Raw genomic sequence first — 19,009 nt, 5'->3', positions numbered from 1 at the left:
AAATTATTGTTCAATTTATTACTTCCTCTTACCCTGACGTTTTTTTCTGTCTAGAAATGAACTGCTGTGTGTTGATCCACAGAATGAGGACAGGCCCCCATGTTCCCATCCCACGGCAGCTTTTCTGCTCAGGTAACTCTGGACTACTCAAGCTTGGCTATAGCAGGAATATTTCAGAAGTAATTCTCTGAACCTGACAAGCCGTCTCCCTCAATAAGTCCAGGAAGTTGTTATTTTATTAACTGCGCATGAAATAGCAGGCAAATGGCCAGATACACAGTCCAGTGGGGTAGACTTCTGCAAATGTTATACACATACACACAAACACACACACACACATTCACACGCACAATGAAAGCTAAAATTCCTGCCTCTATTATGATCCACTACTTTCAAGTTGCTTTTTTAAGGCAACTTTAAATGTTTACTTATATTTGTTACTATTATCAGCGTGTGTACATGGTATGCATGGGCCATGGCTTGGATTCAGGTCGGAGGACCATTTCCAGGAGTTGGTTCTCCCTCTCCACAATGGGTTCCAGGGATCAAATCCAAGTTGGCAGGCTTGTGCGGCAAGCACTTTCAGTCTGACACTCCACATTGCTGGCCCTCTACTCTTTTTTATCTTATGTGTGTGAGTGTTTTGCCTGCATGCATGTGTATGCTCTACCTGTAATCATGGTAGGCACTGCAACTTCTAGAACTGGCAGCTGTGAGCCGTCATGTGGATGCTGGAAACAGAACCTGGATCCTCTGGAAGAACAGCAAGCACTCGTAACCACTGAGCCATCTTTCCAGACCCCTCCACTCTTAGTTTTAAGGGGAAAAGTATATAACTGAAGAACAATCATTTTTCCGTTTGTTTGGCTATTCTATGGAGAGGAAGGAGGCAGGGTTTTATGTAGCCTAGGTTAGCTTCAAGCTCATTATGTAGCTGAGAATGACCCTCACACTCCCACTCCCCCATCCCCATCTCTCCAATTCAGGGATTATAGCCATGTGTCATCACTCTCAACTTAATATGAAGAGAAGCTCAACATTGACATGTTCAAAACAAAGATCCTGACAAATCTGAAGCTCTAGATAGCAGGCACTAAGCTATATAAGGAGACCACATTAAAAAAAAAAAATTACAGTTTGACTGCAGTATGGACTTCTGGATTGGGTTCTGCATAGAAAAAGAAGGTGAGTTGAACTTTTTGTGATATCCAAAAGTCTGTAGTTTAGTAAAAAAATAATCTACCAATTCTTAGATGTGACAGATGTACCGTGGTTATGTAAGAAGCTAGCATTAGAAAAAGCAGGGTGAAAAGCTGAGAGGAACACTGTATTTTGCTTCCCTAATCACTGCCTCAACTTGGGCAATGCAAAGTTCAAACCTTTATTAATATTTTTCTACTCCTTTCTACATACTGTTTGCCCACTTGCATTTCCTTCTTTACCAAAATGTGAAAAACTGCTTCATACTTGAAAGGTCTCCATAGTCTTTTCTTCCAAATAGCTTTAACATTTACACCTGAAGCTATCCTTGCATTTGAATTTTCCAAATATTGAAATTGGAGGAATCATATTAACTACTGACTACTAGTTAATACTATTATCATATTACACAAAATGTTTGTTGCTTATTATTAAATTACCATTATCTGATTACTGGCCAGAAAGTACAATGCAACACAAAATGCAATGAATATTAGCATTTAAACACTAATACCAAACTGCACTTAAACAAATATATTAGCTGTAAGCATGCACATATATGAACACAGACATGCACATGTACACACACAGGACAACATGTAAACTACGTCATAAGTCTGGAAATGTTACTATAAAAAAAATAAAGACTAAGCATTTAATAACCCTTCAAAAAATATGTCGCCAAAAAATAGTAACTGAAATTTAAACCTAAGATAATTAATGGCTAGAGCCATTTCAAAGGTAAAATGAGGTCCTCTGGCTATAGCTCAGTTGGTAGAGTTCCTTACCTAGCATGAGGTTTGATCCTTAGCAATGCTCGAACTGGGTGTGCTGGTGCACACCTGGGATCTTAGGGCTCAGAAGGTTGAAGTAGGAGGATCCACTACTAAGCATTGAGGAGCACACCTTTAATCCCAGCACTTGGGAAGCAGAGGCAGGCGGATCTCTGGGAGTTCCAGGCTAATCTGGTCTACAGAGTGAGTTCCAGAACAGCCAGGGTTATATGGAGAGACCTTGTCTCAAAACAAACAAACAAATGAAGTTCTAGGTTATCCTCAGTTGTTCAAGGCCAGCTTGTGATACACTAAACTTTTCTTAAAAAATAAAATAAAATAAAAAAGATAAAATAATATGCTATGGTACTTACTAATGTTACAAAATCTTAACACAGGCATATCCAGCAACCACACTCTAACCAGGACCCTTGCAGAAGGCTGAACATGAACAATAATTTTTTCAAAATATGTGAATTTATATATCGGCACAGTATTTAACTATTTACAAGTTATTCCTCAACAGAGGCTGAGTTTTTTGTTGTTGTTGTTGTTTGTTTTAACAGTAACTAGCATGTTGTCTGGAACAGAATGGCCTCTCAATAAATGCCTTGTGAATAAATATATGATGTACCTCTAAAATGTCATGTAACCAATCCAACATTAAGACTAGGAGAACATGCTGTACCCTATATCACCACATTTTAAAGATCTTCTATTTTTATTTTATGTAGATGGGTTCTCTGTGTGTGTGTGGTTTCTTGTAAAGGCCAGAAGGTGTCAAATCCCCTAGGGCTGAACTTACAGACTGTTGTGAGCTGTCAGATGTGGGTGCTAGAGCCAACTCTGGGTCACTGAAACAGCAGCCAGCGTTCTTAACCAACAAGTCATCTTTCTGGCCTGCTATGTCATTTAACCTGCAATGCTCGAACTGGGTGTGCTGGTGCACACCTGGGATCTTAGGGCTCAGAGGAGGTCATCAGGTTAAATTAAAAAGTAATTAACAGCAATAAATGTTTGTTGGGGAAACAACATATGACCCATCAGATAAATGTAAACATGTAGTTTGAAACTAGAAATAATATCTCTATATTAACTTGAAATGCAAGATGTTCTCTAGGGTCTCTCCCACTAATCATAATTGTATTCAAGATGTACTTAGACCAATTAATAAGGAGAACAAAGCACAAGGCCAATTAAGTATTCAAACTGTGGACTCGGGGGCATCAGAGACTCTTTCTCTTCAGGACTACAGAAAATACACAACAGGTGGAGCATCCTCATGGAGGCAGGGGGAGGGAGGATGGGTTGAGGGTTTTCTGGGAGGAAGGGAACCCGGAAAGGGAATAACATTTGAAATGCAAATGAAGAATATATTCAATAAAAAAAAAATTCCTCCCCCCCCCAAAAAAAAAAGAAAAAGAAAAAGAATATCCACAATGATCCTCTGAACCACTGAGAAGGATTACAGTAATTCTTTTCCTCACAAGTGTGCAGTCAAAAGTAATTTCTTTCCTCTTCCATCCAACACTGTCAAAACCATGTTACTTTTCATCCCTATCAAAGGATGGTATATAATAGCTGAGTGCTTTAATCGTAGGCTTTAAGACTCCCCAATTATGACAAAATTACAATGCAGCAAAAGCACTCTGCTAACTATGTTCTCAACCCCCACAGTGTTCCTACACTGATTCAGCTCCTTATCAAGTATTAACAATCAAGGATCAGAAAGTTCTCAGAACAGAAGCTGCAAAACGATTTAAAATAAAAGGGAAAAAAAAAACAGTTCATGGATTTTTTTTTTTCGAGACAGGGTTTCTCTGTGTAGCCCTGGCTGTCCTGGAACTCACTCTGTAGACCAGGATGGCCTAGAACTCAGAAATCCGCCTGCCTCTGCCTCCCAAGTGCTGGGATTAAAGGCGTGCGCCACCACTGCCCGGCTAGTTCATAGATTTCAAACTTAGAGGAAAGGGTTTTTCTTTCAGTCCTGACTTTAGTAGCAAATTACAAATTACCTAGCTTTGAATTTTCTCTTCAAGTGCTCTCGATCAAGTACACAAGGTAGTCTTTCTTTCTTTCTTTCTTTCTCTCTCTCTCTCTCTCTCTCTCTCTCTCTCTCTCTCTCTCTCCCTTATCTTTTCTAATCAGTCTCCAGATGTTTTTTTTTAAATAACTGACCATATTTACTTAAAAGGCTAAATGCCTAATCACTAACATGTTTCATTTTTTAAAAATATGGGTGCTGTTAATTCTATCCATGAATGGTAGACAGGCAGAAACAACCTGTTGTGGAAAGATAAGGAAACTCCCAATGGGGGCAAAGCAGAAGTCTCTGAAGACATGCCAATAATAAAACAATTTCAACACCAAAAATTCACAACCCACAGATAGGTGAATGACAGAGTGACCTGCACACGTATATCTCAGAGAGCACAACAGGGAGGACACCAGTGCTATATCCAAACCAACATAAAAAGACCATTATAGAGACCTGGACATTCAGGAAGAGTTCTTAGGTTCACAGACATGGTCAAGTTTCAAAATAGTAAAAACACATGAACCTGCAAATGGTCTAACACTTCGGGTTGTTAAAACATGACAGGGCACTTGGGAGGCAGAGGCAGGTGGATTTCTGAGTTCGAGGCCAGCCTGGTCTACAGAGTGAGTTCCAGGACAGCCAGGGCTACACAGAGAAACCCTGTCTCGAACAAAAAACCAAACCAAACCAAACCAAAACACCAGACAGTTATTCCCTTTTTGTTTGTTTGTTTGTTTGTTTTTTCGAGACAGGGTTTCGATTACTAATTATGAGCATGAAAGCACAAGTCCTGGTGAAGTCTCAGTAAAACAGGTACTATGATGATTATCTTAGCTTTATAGACAAAGAAACAGAGGCCCCAACTGATGGCCCGAAGTAATGCAGCAAGTAAGCAACTTAAGAGAGGGATTAAACTGCAGCCAAACTCCAAAGTCCCATAACCAATGCTGTCTTGCACTGTTATACCGTGAACATCTTTTAACCCAATAACACTAGGTCAATGTCATGCAATAAGAAAAACACGAGCTTTAGAACCCAACAGACCCAAACTGACCTCTGAGCATCTAGAGCACAGCTTCAACATCAGTAAAACAAAGCTATCTAAAGTGCCAACTAAAATGAAGTTTACATAGTCTACGAGTCTAGGAAGCTGCACATCCATTTCCAGGAAAACTGTCCCTGGTCTTCCACAGACTTTCCAGGAGGTTTCCAAGAAACCTCTCCAAATAGTTAAGCATAACTTTTACATTCTAAAAGCAAAAACAAACAACCAAACAGAAAAAGGAAAACAAAAACAAACACTGCATAAGTTCTCTTTCTGATTCCCACAAATTCTCCCCCTCCATTTAAGGACCGCACACCAGGCTTCACAACGAATAGCAACGATTCCCCATCATATTCCATACTTGATAAGCACTTGTATATATAAGCGTATGCACCTGCTTTCTTGTGATCATCTAAAGAAGGCCGCTGCGATTGGGGTAGTTGGCTCAATGAAAAAAGGTGCTTGCTGACCAAGCAAGAAGACCTGAGTTTGGATGCCCAGGATCTGGTTAGAAAACAAGCCAGGCGTAGTGTGCTTGTCACTCTAGCGCTGGAAGGCCGGGATGGGAGCTGGAAGAGCTGGAAGGCAGGGAAGGGAGTATCTCTGGGGCTTTTTGGTCAGTCGATCTAGAAATAAAAAGGAGATGGGGTGGGGGTGCGGGGTGCTTCCAGGTTCGGTAAGACAGACTGTTTTAAAAAGTGGAAGATAAAGACAATCACCTTCCCCTGGCTTCTGCTCTGATGCACCTGCACGCTCGTGTGCACACACACACACACACACACACACACACACAGAGAGAGAGAGAGAGAGAGAGAGAGAGAGAGAGAGAGAGAGAGCACAAAAAAACAGAGACATATAGAGGGAGAATATTAGGGGATGTCCTCAAACGCTATTACAATCTTCCCGAAGAATCGTACACCCAGCCTCACGAAGTTCCAGCAGGCGAGGAAAACCAATCAATAATCGGAGCCTCAAGGCTGAACTACAGAGGCCTGATGTACCAGAGGAAAACCAGAATGAACTGTCAAACTATGGGGCAGCCCAGGATTCCCGACCCCTCTGCCCTCATCCCCTCTTCTCTCAACTCTGGTGCCTCCGGGTCGGCGGGGCTCTGCCTCCGGCTGGGGCGTGAAGAGAAACGTTACCCGAACTGGGGCTGAAGCGTGGCCAAGTCCTAGTTCTGGGGTCCGAGAAAGCGGCGGCCTCATCCAACACAAAACCTATCCTCCACCCGCCCACCAAAAACACCCTACAAGGGTCGATCTCCGCCTGCTTTAAGTGCCGGCTCGGAGCTTTTCCGTTTCCCAAAGTAGCTTCCGCCTCCGGTTTGGCCTTTGCCGGAAAGAGCATGTGGATGACGTAAAGTGTCGCGCTGTGAGCGATTCCGGAAGACACTGGAGTGTGGCGTGAACATGGTGAGCCGACTGGAAGAACTTTGTCAGGGGGCTTTGGGGAGCAAATGGGAGCTCAGCCCTTGGCCAAATATAGGCTCGGCGCGTCCTTGTTTGTTTGTTTGTTTGTTTAATTCCATTCTGGACTTTGTTCTAAGGAACCTATGTTGTAGAGAGGGGGATCGGGTGCTGTTTGGGGAAAAGAGAAGGGGCAAGAAAAATAGAACTTTAAAAGCTATTTCCAGCTCTTTTAACTCGAAAACTTCTGTTTCAAGGGGAAGCAAAAGAAAACAAGGAAATTTGCGACCATGAAGCGAATGCTTAGCCTCAGAGATGAGCGACTGTGAGTGGTCAGAACCAACTGGCTTCTTAAATTGATCAGAAATACAAGAGTCACGATGGGCTAAGTAGAAACATTTGATGTTTTTGTTTTGCTTATTATGTCTTAGATCTGTATTGCATGAAATTATAGTCGCACATTCGGTGGGGCAAGGGATGGTATCATTGTGGGAAAGCCGGTGAGGTCATATCATGCTTGTCTCAGCAGTTCCTGCCACCCAAGATTAAAAGGGAGGATGGATAAAGTCCAAGACAGTTCCATTTTATAAATTATAAGAATTCAGAGCCGGGCAGTGGTGTCGCACGCCTTTAATCCCAGCACTTGGGAGGCAGAGGCAGGCGGATTTCAGAGTTCTAGGCCAGCCTGGTCTACAGAGTGAGCTCCAGGATAGTCAGGGCTACACAGAGAAACCCTGTCTCGAAAAAACAAACAAACAAAAAAACAACCAAAGAATTCAGAACCTTAGAAGAAACTAGAATGATATTCCTATTATGAAGAATACTCCACCAATTTCTCTGTATCAGACTGGGTAAACAGATTAAAGGCTTGTCTTTGTGTTTAAGATTTTCGGAATAAGAGAGTGGTCATTAAAACCTTCAGAATTATTATTCTCAGCTTCCGATGTGGATTTTTATTTTATATCTTATAGGAACAATGTCCCGCTGATCACTTTATTGTGTTAAGTCTTCATTTTATATGTGTGTTTTGGTTCAGGCCTTTATAAAGAATGTAGAGAAACTTTCCTCCTAAACTTGTAATTTGAGTCCTTTTCGGTTTGGTTTGGTTTGGTTATTTTGTTGTTGTTGTTCTCGTTCTTGTTGTTTATTGGGACAGGGTCTCACTAAGTAGCCTCGGCTACCCTAGAACTTGTTATGTAAACCAGACCTCAAACTCATAGAGCCCTGTCTGCCTCTCCCTCTGTGGTGCTAGGAGGGCCACCATGCCTAGCTTGGGATATTCAGAAGTCTTCAGGAGGTTAATACCAACCTCTTCACAGCCTCGTAGAAGTGGATTTTTTATTACAATATATTGTACATAGCAATAAATTTCATTATATTATTTTTCAAGTAGGTATATAATGTACTTTGAATATACCCAACGCCCTTTTATACCAAGAAAAAAGTTAATAATTAGAATTTACTCATTAACAACATCTTGAATTTATTGGCCTTATTGGTTAATTTTTATCTGTTTAGGCTACTTCCTATTTACTTGTTCTCAAAGTGTATGTTGATACTAACATCACAAAATCCACAACTAGATTTCATTGGTAGCAGAATGAATGTGGAACTTGAGGTGATAGAGACTGAATGAACCTAGGGCTTCACACATGCTAGGCCAGCGGCGCCTACAACGGAGAGACAGCCCCAACAAACTTGAAACTTCCAAATGAAATTTCAGCTGTACCATTTTTCTCTTCTCTGGATTTGCTCTTTTGCAGCAAAGAAAAGGATAGGTTGAAGCCTAAGAAGAAAGAGAAGAAAGACCCGAGTGCGCTAAAGGAAAGGGAAGTGTGAGTACTGAAAGCCCCAGCTTCCCTTCCCACTCAGAGGCGCGAAAGCCTCAGCCGTAGGATTCCAGGCCTCCCGACTCCATTGCTTGTCAAACAAAAGTGCTATCGATGGGTACATTCTGATTTCAGAGCTTTGAGGTTTTGGGTTTTGGTGGTGGTGGTATTTGTTTTTCAAGACAGGGTTTCTCTGTGTAGCCCCAGCTGTCCTGTCACTCTATAGACCAAGCTGGCCTTGAACTCAGAAATCCACCTACCTCTGCCTCCCAAGTGCTGGGATTCCAGGCGTGAGCCACCAAGGCCAGCAGAAGAGGGCATTGGATTCCATTACAGATTGTTGTGATTGCTGGGAATTGAACTCAGGACCTCTGGAAGAGCAGTTGGTGCCCTTAACTGCCGAGCCATCTCTCCAGCCCCAAGCTTTGAGGTTTTGAATCCCATTAAGCAGTAAATTTTCCCTGAAGGCACTGGGACTAAACTTTTTTTCTTTTCAAAAAATCTTTTAAAGTAAATAATTTCCATTGTTTTCCACACCAAAATGTCACAAAAGAGAAAGACTAAATTGCCACAAATCGGTGAGGTTATATATTCTGGAAGAAGGTCATTCCTTTAAAGTAAGTAACTTTAACTTCATAAAAAAAAAATCTCACCATGTTTTGCATAGTTTTCTCTTCCTGCTCTAGATTCACAGAAGTTGTATTGTCATAGGAGATGCTGGTCCAGGGACATCGTAGGTTTTTAGATGAGTAATGGGCTTCCCTATACTCCTAATGCTAGACGGTCTGTTTATATTCCATACAACCATTTTAGGATTTTGAGAATAGCAATGTGCTGTAGCATTGATTTTAATGCTGATAACTAGATTCTCTCTGTGCCCTGAGGCTAGTCTCCTGACCAAGGGAGAGCTAGGTTTGGTATAATTGCATTTTTAAAGTTGTGTCAGAGCTTCCTAGTGGGCCTGAAAAATAACATGCTGTTAACTCTCTTTTAAGTATGTGTGTGTGGACATGTACGTGTCTGTGTGTGAGCATGTGCACATGAGTTCAGATGTCTGTGGAGGCTGGAAGCCGGAATTACAGGGAGTAGTGAACACTCAGGTCGGTGTAGAAACTGAATCTGGGTCCTCTGAGAGCAGCAGTACATGCTTTTACCTGCTCAGCCATTTATTCCGCCCTTTTCCTGCCTTATTTTAAATTCTTACTTACAATGAACAAGGGGGAAAGACAGTTTATCTGTAGTGAACTTTCTGAGATACTTCAGTTTTCATTCGTTAGCATCAAAATTACCACAGTGGACTTCAGCCTGTGATCTTACTTTCCTTCTCCTTTCAGCCCCCAGCATCCTTCCTGCTTGTTCTTCCAGTATAATACACAGCTGGGTCCGCCTTACCACATCCTCGTCGATACCAACTTCATCAACTTTTCCATTAAGGCCAAACTGGACTTAGTGCAGTCAATGATGGACTGTCTGTATGCCAAGTGTGAGTGTCGTGCTTTTACATCTCCGTGACATCTGTTCAAAAGAATCATAGTCATCCAGATGCGTAAAGAGAGGGAAGTGAAGAGCCCAGGAATCGAGCTGCTGGGCATAGTTTCCAATATACCCAGCAGTGGCAGCTTTCAGTGCCTTGAGATCTAATGCATGCTTGACCAGGAGTAATCCAGTTCACAAAATTCGGAAAGCAGTGTTTTCACTCTCCTCAGTTTTGAACCTGGGGGTTTTAAAATTCTGAACAAATGAAACTGTATTTTTGATATATACAGTTCTTTTAAGCAGGATACACTCTCACTTCCAATCTACTATAGGAAAGCTAAGTAAAACCTATGTCCACTTATGGTGACAGAGCCAGAAGTCAACTATTAGGCAGTTCTCACGTTTATCCAGTTAGCGTACATTTGTGTGACAGAAGATCTGAGGTAGTTTCTACCTCAGGGTGCAGTTCTCTTGTTTGTTTGGGTATCCCCTCCTGAGTGGGAAAAAGAAAGCTTAAGCCAAGAGAATAGCTTCCTAATAGTCAGGCATGTTAAATTGTGGGGGTTGGGAAATAGCTCAGGGGTTCAGTGGTGGAGCACTTCCTAGTGTGTGAGAATCTCTGAGAGTAGTTCCCACCACTGCAAAACAAGTGACCAAAATAAAAAATATATGTTTCATTTTGTGATAGGTTCCTATTCATAGGTTATTGCTCTGCTAAAGGAACAAATGACATTCAGAGTGGCACTTTATCATAGAATAAGTTGCTCTAATCAAAGGGAAATCTTACAGCTCTTTCTGAAAAAGACACATAAACATACACACTTACACAATAGGCACACATTGCTGTGGCTTTTCTTAGTAAGCATCACAGATAGACTACATTCTTTTTTGAAGATAGAAAGCTGTTGTGGCTGCTGCAAGCAGGTCTGTTGCCATTTTTTTTTTTTTAAGACTTATTATTTTATGTGTGTTTTCCATGTGTCTGGGGTGTTGGATCCCCCTGCAACTGGAGTTACAGATGGTTGTGAGCCTCCATGTGGTGCTGGGCCCTCTGCAAGAGCCACAGCGCACTTGCCCACCCTGGGCTTTCCAGCAGCACGCATATGTGCCCAGCAGCATGCACATGTGCCCAGCTGCATGCACATGTGCCCATGTATGTCTTCATCATGCTGTCGTCATCATCACGGGATCTGAAGATTTTTCTTTGCAAGGGTGAGGGTTTGAAACGGTCTCACTGGTAACTCTGGCTATCTTAGAATTCTCTGTAGATCAGTCTGACCTCAAACTCTCAAAAGTAGACTGCTTCTGCCCCCCAAGTACTGGGATTAAAGGTTTGTGCCATCATGCCCAGCCTTAGGCTTTTTCATTTTGTCTTTTTTTGTTGATCAATGAGTTTTTTGTTTGTTTTTGTTTTTTTGAGACAGAATTTTACTGTGTAACTGGGCTGTTATCACAATATAGACCAGGTTGGCTTTGAACTCAGAGTGATCTTCCTGGCTGTCGATCAGTGGGTTTTTTTTTTTTTTTTTGATGTTTACTAGTATAACTGTTTTGGGTCACTACAAACTAAGCTAAGCCTGGCAGTGGTTGCACACGCCAGCATTTGGGAGACAGAGGCAGGCAGATTTCTGAGTTTGAGGCCAGCCTGGTCTACAGAGTGAGTTCCAGGACAGCCAGGGCTACACAGAGAAACCCTGTCTCAAAAAAAAAAAAAAAAAACTAAGCCAATATAAGATAGCAAACATATCAAATAATGTGTAACTTTTTTTAAATTTTATTTTAGTTGTGAGCTTCCATATGGGTGCTGGGAATCAAACCAGAGTTCTCTGAAAGAATGGTTGGTTAAGCTGCTCTTAACCTCTGAGCCATCTCTCCAGACCCTATGTGAAACTTATTTTATCTTTTTTTAAGATGTATTTATTTAAGCCAGGCAGTGCTGGCACACGCCTTTACTCCCAGCACTTGGAAGGCAGAGGCAGGTAGATGTCTAAGTTCGAGGCCAGCCTGGTCTACAGAGTGAGTTCCAGAACAGCCAGGGCTATATAGAGAAACCCTGTCTCGAAAAGACAAAAAACAAACAAAAAAGATTTATTTATTTAGTATATAGTGTCTGCATATATATATATGCGTGCACACCAGAAGAGGGTACCAGATTTCATTATAGATGGCTATGAGCCACCATAAGGTTGCTGGGGATTGAACTCAGAACATCTGGAAGAGGTTTTTAACCTCAGCCATCTCTCCAGCCCTATGTATAACTTCTTACTACTCCAGTATTCCAATGGCCAACTGTCCACAGATCTCTCTCCCTTTCCTTAGGCCTCCCTGAGACACAATAAAACTCTTAGCCTTTCCTGAGACACAACAAAACTCTTAGCCTGCAGTGGCCTATAGATGTTCAAGGGGGCAGGAGTACCAAATGCGGTTACCTGTAAGTCAGAAGATAAACATGTCAGCTGAAGACCTATAAATTATTATGCTTAGGAAGGTGTGGTAAGCTGAGAAAGAAACTGAGTGATGTCATACACCTGTACTCTCAGTGTTCAAAAAACAGGAATTCAAGGGTCAAAAAAAAAAACCCTGATGATTAAAATCACTTCAGTGAGCACATGAATGATTAATAAAGCAAAGTGGCATTATTGTTGGCAAGGATGAGTTTTAGTGCTCTGGACAGGGACAAAAATATCAAAATTCTAAATATTCCCTTACTACAGAGTCCAACAGAGAGGACTAACTCCTAACTCCTCAGTTCTGTGAATGTAAAGAGAGGCAAGGAAGCTATAGAAAAAAAAAGATTGAAGCTTGAAGAGTTTGGATTATGAGGCTTAAGGAAAGACACCATCTCCATAATATGGAGCAGGTGAAGCAGCGAGTGCTAATGTGGAACCGTAGTAAGTTATCCAGTAGCTCAACATAAGACAGTCAGTCAGTAATGACACTGTAGAGTTTTCACTGTGCACAATACATGCCTATATTGGAAGAAGGTACTAAGACTTTACTACCTACAGCAGAGAATCAATGTCTGAATTCAAAGGACAGGCTGACTCCTACTAGTGGTTTATAGGACTGGTGACTTTAAGCTAAAGCTAATCCTATTTACATTTTATAAAATCCAAACCAGGAATATAGCTCAGTGGTAGTGTTTGCCTAGCGCATAAGATGCCCCAAATCTAATACCCAGTACCACACACACTTGAAGTACAAAGCCAGAGAAACCTAGGGCTAAAAGGTAAAACAGGAATGGAAACTAGAAATACAGCTCAGTGTATAACACTTGAATGACCTAGCATTGCCCCACTATACACAAAAAATCCTAGGCCTCCTCTCTGCCTGTATTTTATAAATAAACAAACCCAGATGACTGCACACCTGTTTTTAGTATGGTTGATAGACATTTTTCAAGTCTAATATTGAGATGGGCTGTTCAGCAAAAATGGTTCTTTGAAAAATGAAACTGCTGGGGTAGCGGGTTATGGTGATGGAGAGGTGGCTCAGCAGTTAAAGAGCACTTGTTAGTCTTGCAGAGGACCTGGGTTCAGCTCCCAGCACTCACATGGTGGCTCGCAACTGTCTAACTCGAGTTCCAGAAGATCCAGTGTCCTCGTCTGACCTCCACAGACACCAGACATGAACATGATTGTACATATATGTAAGCAAAACATTCATACACACTAAATAAATATTTTTAAGAGGATATTTTTAAAAAATACACTAGACTAACAAAATGGCTCATCTGGTAAAGGCACTTTGCAGCAAGCCCATAGCTTGAGCCCAGGAGCCCAGGCTTTGGAGGAGAGAACAGACTCCTACAAGTTGGCCCCTAACCTTCTCTCATGCTCTGCATACAACTCATGGTTCCAACTCCCTCAGGAAATAAAGGGACATGATTTCAACTTGTAAATGTGTACTGATGCTTTATAAAGACAAGCAGGGAGAACTGAAAATAAATATCAGTGAGAATAGAATGGAGATACTAGGTCAGTACAGTTAGGTAGTTATGGGACCTGAGGCAATGTGTGCTTGAAGAAGGCTGACTTCTTAGCCCTCTGACAGTGAAACGGGAGGGCCTACAGCTGAGTAGGACATGGGCTCCAAAAGAAATCATAGTTCCTTTTATTACACCCATAATGGGCAGGGCTACCTATTTTCCCCACGCCTAAGTGACATTAAGCTAGTCTGTCTCTATAGATTTGCCTAGTGGGCATTTCATAAAGATAGAACCTCTTATTTGGTTTTCTTTCATTCAGCTTGATTTTTTTTTTTTAATTTTTTTTCCGAGACAGGCTTTCTCTGTATAGCCCTGGCTGTCCTGGAACTCACTCTGTAGACCAGCCTGGCCTCGAACTCATAAATCTACCTGCCTCTGCCTCCCAGAGTGCTTGGATTACAGGCGTGTGATACCACTGCCCGGCTGTTTTGATTTTTTTTTAATTATTTATCTGCATTGATGGTTTTTCTGCATCCATGTCTGTGTGAGGGTATCAGGTTCCCTGGAACTGGAATTACAGACAGTTGTAAGCTGCCATGTGGGTACAAACAATTAAACCCAGGTCCTCTGGAAGAGCAGCCAGTGCTCTTAACTACTGAGTCATCTCTCCACCTCCATTTCTTTTACTGGTGATTTCAGTGAACTTAATCTGCTATCATTGTAGAAGTCTATAGGATTTTTATTGCCTGAACTAAATATACTTCAGAGAATATCTTTATAAGTTCTGTTACTAATTTCTGTGCTGTGTTTTGTTTGTTCCTTGCAGGTATCCCTTGTATAACTGATTGTGTAATGGCTGAAATTGAGAAACTGGGACAGAAGTATCGTGTGGCACTAAGGTAAGAAAGACTTAGTCTAGATTTATGGTACCAAGGTAGACTGCAGATACTTTTGGAATACCTCATCTCTTTGCTAACCAAAGATTTCCTGGCAAGTTAGTTTAAAAATAAATAAATATGGGCTGGGGAGATGGCTCAGTGGTTAAGACCACTGACTGCTCTTCCGGAGGTCCTGAGTTCAAATCCCAGCAACCACATGGTGGCTCACAACCATCTGTAATGAGATCTGATGCCCTCTTCTGGTGTGACTAAAGACAGCTACAGTGTACTTACATATAATAAATAAATCTTTAAAAAAAAAAAAAAAGCCGGGTGGTGGTGGTGTACACCTTTAATCCCAGCAGAGTTCCAGGACAGCCAGGGCTACACAAAGAAACCCTGTCTCTAAAAAAAAAACAAAAATAGATGATAGATAGATAGATAGATAGATAGATAGATAGATAGATAGATAGATAAAATGTTTAAAAAAAAAATAAGAGACTGGAAAGATGGTCAAGCAACTAAGAGCATTTGCTGCTTTCCCAGAGGACCTGAGCTCAGCTCCGCCTCGCCATGCTGGGCAATTCACAGCCACCTGTACTCCTCCACATGCGCTGTTTGCTCTCACCCAAGAATGACAGCTGAAAGGAACAGGGAACTAGAAAGTATCAGGAAGACCTGTCTCCGTCTTCTCTGGATCCTACACCACACACAGTTCACTGACCTGCATTATTGGGAGTAGCAAGGTCCTCTTCTGGTCATACATTCAGTCTCTTTTCGTAATCAGACAGACACAGAAAAATGTATTTCACTTTTATATTGCTGAGTGGCTGTGCCATAGTGACCACCCTTATGCCTGTCTTGCAGTGTAAGAAAACTTCCTAAAATGTTTAAGATGGATTTGATTTCCATTGCTGGCTTTTCTTAACTCTATAGACTTGAGCAACTTTATATGAACCTCCTTTCCCTTTTGTAAAATGGAAATGTAAAAAAATTAAGAGTTTGGTGCTTAGTAAATGGACCCAAGTGCTATCTGCCCATGGGTTTGGTGCCCCTCCTTATGAAAATTAAAGTATGAAAAATGGTCTTCCAGGGCGAGAACATGCCTCATAATCCCACACAGATCATGTCAACCACTTACCTTTGCTTTGCTGGTTGTTTTGCTTGAATCTTTTCTTTACTCACTTTTACCATGAATCCTGCAGAATCGCCAAGGATCCACGATTTGACCGTTTGCCATGCACACACAAAGGAACCTACGCCGATGACTGCTTGGTACAGAGGGTAACTCAGGTATCATCAGCACTTGGAATGTTTACTGTTGCAGAGGTGGTGTTTCAGTGGTTAAGTACTAGCTGTTCTTGCTGAGGACCCAGATTCAGATGCTAACACTCACATTAGGTGAGTCACAACCTCCTGTAATTCCACTTCTGATGCCTCTTCTGACCTCTACAAAGAGCTGCTCATACTTGGTGCACACATACACCAAACACACACAAACACTGTATATTTAGTTACATATACTACCTATTTCTATGTAATGATATAGTATATACATATTATATAGTATATATCACGTTGTTCATAAGTAGCATAGACACCATTTACTTGAAAAAGCAGATTTTAAAAATTGTGTTTAACCATAATAGGAAAAGCATGTGATTGAGGTGGAAGTATAATTTCAAATCTCAGCTCCTTGCCCATTGGTAGAAGCAAACCAATCTTTTTGAGTTCAAAGCCAGCCTCCACTACATAGTGAGTTCCAGGCAAACCAGGGCTACACAGTGAGATCCTATCTCGAACTAAACAAAAACAATCCCAACATCTGTGCTTAGTATTTGATTTGGGACAGTCACTAAGTCTTTATTCCACAAATCCCCTGTAATGTGTTTAAATGTATTCATGTAACTATAATGATATATCACATCCTATCACCTCCCCACCATTGGTTCTTAAAATAAGGTTCCATTTCCACCCCATGCAGGAATGGTGTTCCTCCCCACATCCCTAACTCAGAAATATTTTCTCTATTAGGTCTTACACTCTCCCAGGGTGCTGTTGCATACATACATATTATGCATACATAATTAAAAATGATAATTCCTTTTTTAATTCTTCCACTCTGAACTACTCACAAAACAACACAAGACTCTCGCATAAGAACTTTCCTCATTGGGGAGGGGGGATCCGGGAAAGGGGAAATCATTTGGAATGCAAACAAAGAATATAGAAAATAAAAATATTAAAAAAAAAAAAAGACAAAAAAAAAAAGAACTGTCCTCATTGCCTGGCAGTGGTGGTGCATGCCCTTAATCCCAGCACTTGGGAGGCAGAGGCAGGCGAATTTCTGAGTTCGAGACCAGCCTGGTCTACAGAGTGAGTTCCAGGACAGCCAGGACTACACAGAAAATCCCTGCCTCAAAAAAACAAAAATTTTTTTTTTAAAAATAGCATCCTCAGGTTGGAGTTGTGGCCCAGTGGTAGAGTGCTGCCTAGTGTGCTCCAGGCCTTGGGTTTAATCCTCAGCCACAGCACTGGAGAGGAAGGTAGAGATGGGAGGAAAGAAGAAGGGAGGGAGGAGGAAAGAGCCTGACCCTCACAAAAAAGAATGGAGAGGGCAAGAGTATGGTGCTGGCTAAGGGCGGCCGTCTTCATTGAATGAGTGCTCTGCCCTGTGCAGCTCGACCCGTGTATGGGCCACCACACAGCTGCTGCCGCAGTGGTAAACATTTTCTGAAACTCCGTGGGACTGGTATATGAAGTAAACTGTAGCAAAATAGCTAGCTTCCAGCTAATAGTTACGGTTTTGATTCACAGAGATCTGTGTCCTGGTGAGGGGCTGTCTACTTATGTCACTAAAGAACTTCAGAGTACATCCAAGCCACAAGAGCAGAGGAAGGAAGATGTGCCCTGCAGTGTAGGCATTTACATGGAGTCTGTTGGGGCATTTTCCCAAAGCTAAGAATTACCTGCCTTAAGTATGGCACTCCCTCCCATGTATGGGACAGAAAATAGTTTGAAGCTTATGAATACTTCTTACCTTCTTCCCCCCCAAGGTTCATAAGACCACACTGAAGCCAGGTAGCCTTGATGTTTTATTCTGTAGATATTTTGTAAGTCTCTGATAGTTACTGTGAATATGAGAGCCTGTTCAGTGGTTGTGTGTACATACACTGTCTGAGTCAGTGGGCTTCTCTTTCAGCACAAGTGTTACATTGTGGCCACAGTGGACCGTGACCTCAAACGGAGAATCCGGAAGATTCCTGGCGTTCCTATCATGTACATTTCTAACCACAGGTGAGAAGTTGCTATTGAAAAGTGATTACAGGCACATAGTTGGTCATCAGTTATAGTGAGAGCAGGTTATAAAATTATAGAGAATTTCAAAGGAATTACACTATCTTGTTTACATATAAAGTTGAAGAAATGAGAGAAAATATCAAGAATGGGAAAAAGACAAAGACAGGATTTGAATTGAAGCAAAAATCAAATTGTTACATGAAGATTATTAGAAATGCAAACATTACTTTATACAAAGCATTATTTTAAGGCAATCTCTTCCTTTTGAGTAGAAATATCCTTTTTAAAGATTTTTTTGGGAGGAACTTGACTCTTAGCATGGAATAAAACTGGGCATAGTAGAACACCTATATTCCCAACGCTGAGGAAATAGTAACCAGTAATTCAGGATCATTCTTGTTACTCAGTGCATTTGAGGCCAGCTCAGATGGAGAGGGGGTGGGGGAGAATACTCTATATTAACACCTTATCTGGGAAACTAAAGGTTTGTCTTAATAAACAAAACTGTTCTTTATGCTTCTTGGATGATCCAGTGTCTGCCTATAAAAACTTCTATGCCCAGCTTTTCCATCTGGAGAGAGCACAGTATATTGATAAAAATACAGGCTGACTAGGGCTCACCTGGATGACACGTCCTAGTTGCCCCTTGTTAAAGCTGTGGCTTTGAAGAACAAAAGTAATATAGTCAAGATTTTGGTATAGGTCACTCATTGATGGGTCTCTCTAAAAAGTTTCCTCTGACTTTAGGACTTGAGAGTAAATGGTGGTGTAGCTCAGAATGGCTTTGTACATACCTCCTCTCGTAACGGTCTGCTTTCCTTCCTGGTCAGATACAACATCGAGCGGATGCCGGATGACTATGGAGCCCCTCGCTTCTGATTCACTTCTCAGACTCTACCTGTCAGTCTTGGACCAGCTCTCTCTCGTCAGTTGATTAAACGCACTTTCTGATTTTTAAAGATGCTGTATTGTCTCAATTTTTTTTAAAGATTTATTTTATGTAAGCACACTGTAGCTGTCTTCAGACAGCCAAGAAGAGGGTATCAGATCTCATTACAGATGGTTGTGAGCCACCATGTAGTTGCTGGAATTTGAACTCACGACCTCTGGAAGAGCAGTCAGTGCTTTTAACC

General features: G+C 41.5%; 2 protein-coding genes across 4 annotated transcripts in view; one reads left to right on the top strand and one right to left on the bottom strand.

Moving 5' to 3' along the window:
* Arel1 (apoptosis resistant E3 ubiquitin protein ligase 1) overlaps positions 1-6,351 on the bottom strand; it is a 53,340-nt gene extending 46,989 nt beyond the window's left edge. The window contains exon 1 of one of the 2 annotated variants that reach the window (XM_052185421.1): positions 6,202-6,351. The gene's annotated coding sequence lies outside the window, so the exon portion shown is untranslated. Of the gene's footprint in view, positions 1-5,450; positions 5,651-6,201 lie in introns of those variants that run through there. The other variant, XM_052185422.1, reaches the window with a different exon arrangement.
* Positions 6,352-6,388: 37 nt separating this feature from the next.
* On the top strand, positions 6,389-18,835 carry Fcf1 (FCF1 rRNA-processing protein). Of its 2 annotated transcripts, XM_052185454.1 has the most exons (8): positions 6,389-6,471; positions 6,723-6,790; positions 8,229-8,300; positions 9,629-9,777; positions 14,525-14,597; positions 15,782-15,869; positions 17,779-17,873; positions 18,707-18,835. In XM_052185454.1, exons 1-8 carry the CDS (start codon positions 6,469-6,471, stop codon positions 18,753-18,755), a joined length of 597 nt encoding a protein of 198 aa, XP_052041414.1. In that variant the 5' UTR covers positions 6,389-6,468; the 3' UTR covers positions 18,756-18,835. The 2 variants fall into 2 exon arrangements, with proteins under 2 accessions (XP_052041414.1, XP_052041415.1); XM_052185455.1 differs by lacking the exon at positions 6,389-6,471 and having other exon boundaries at positions 6,723-6,797.
* The last annotated feature ends 174 nt before the right edge of the window (positions 18,836-19,009 follow it).

The sequence above is a fragment of the Apodemus sylvaticus genome, chromosome 6 (assembly GCF_947179515.1).
Source record: "Apodemus sylvaticus chromosome 6, mApoSyl1.1, whole genome shotgun sequence".
NCBI lineage: Eukaryota > Metazoa > Chordata > Mammalia > Rodentia > Muridae > Apodemus > Apodemus sylvaticus.
The sequence above is the reverse complement of the archived record's forward strand: the minus strand, read 5'-3'. Positions and strand labels throughout refer to the sequence as shown.

Excerpts from the sequence above, each read along its gene's own strand:
- Fcf1 (XM_052185454.1), top strand. Across the intron at positions 9,778-14,524 it reads GGACTGTCTGTATGCCAAGT|GTATCCCTTGTATAACTGAT; the intron begins GTGAGTGTCGTG and ends TGTTCCTTGCAG. Across the intron at positions 15,870-17,778 it reads TGGTACAGAGGGTAACTCAG|CACAAGTGTTACATTGTGGC; the intron begins GTATCATCAGCA and ends CTTCTCTTTCAG.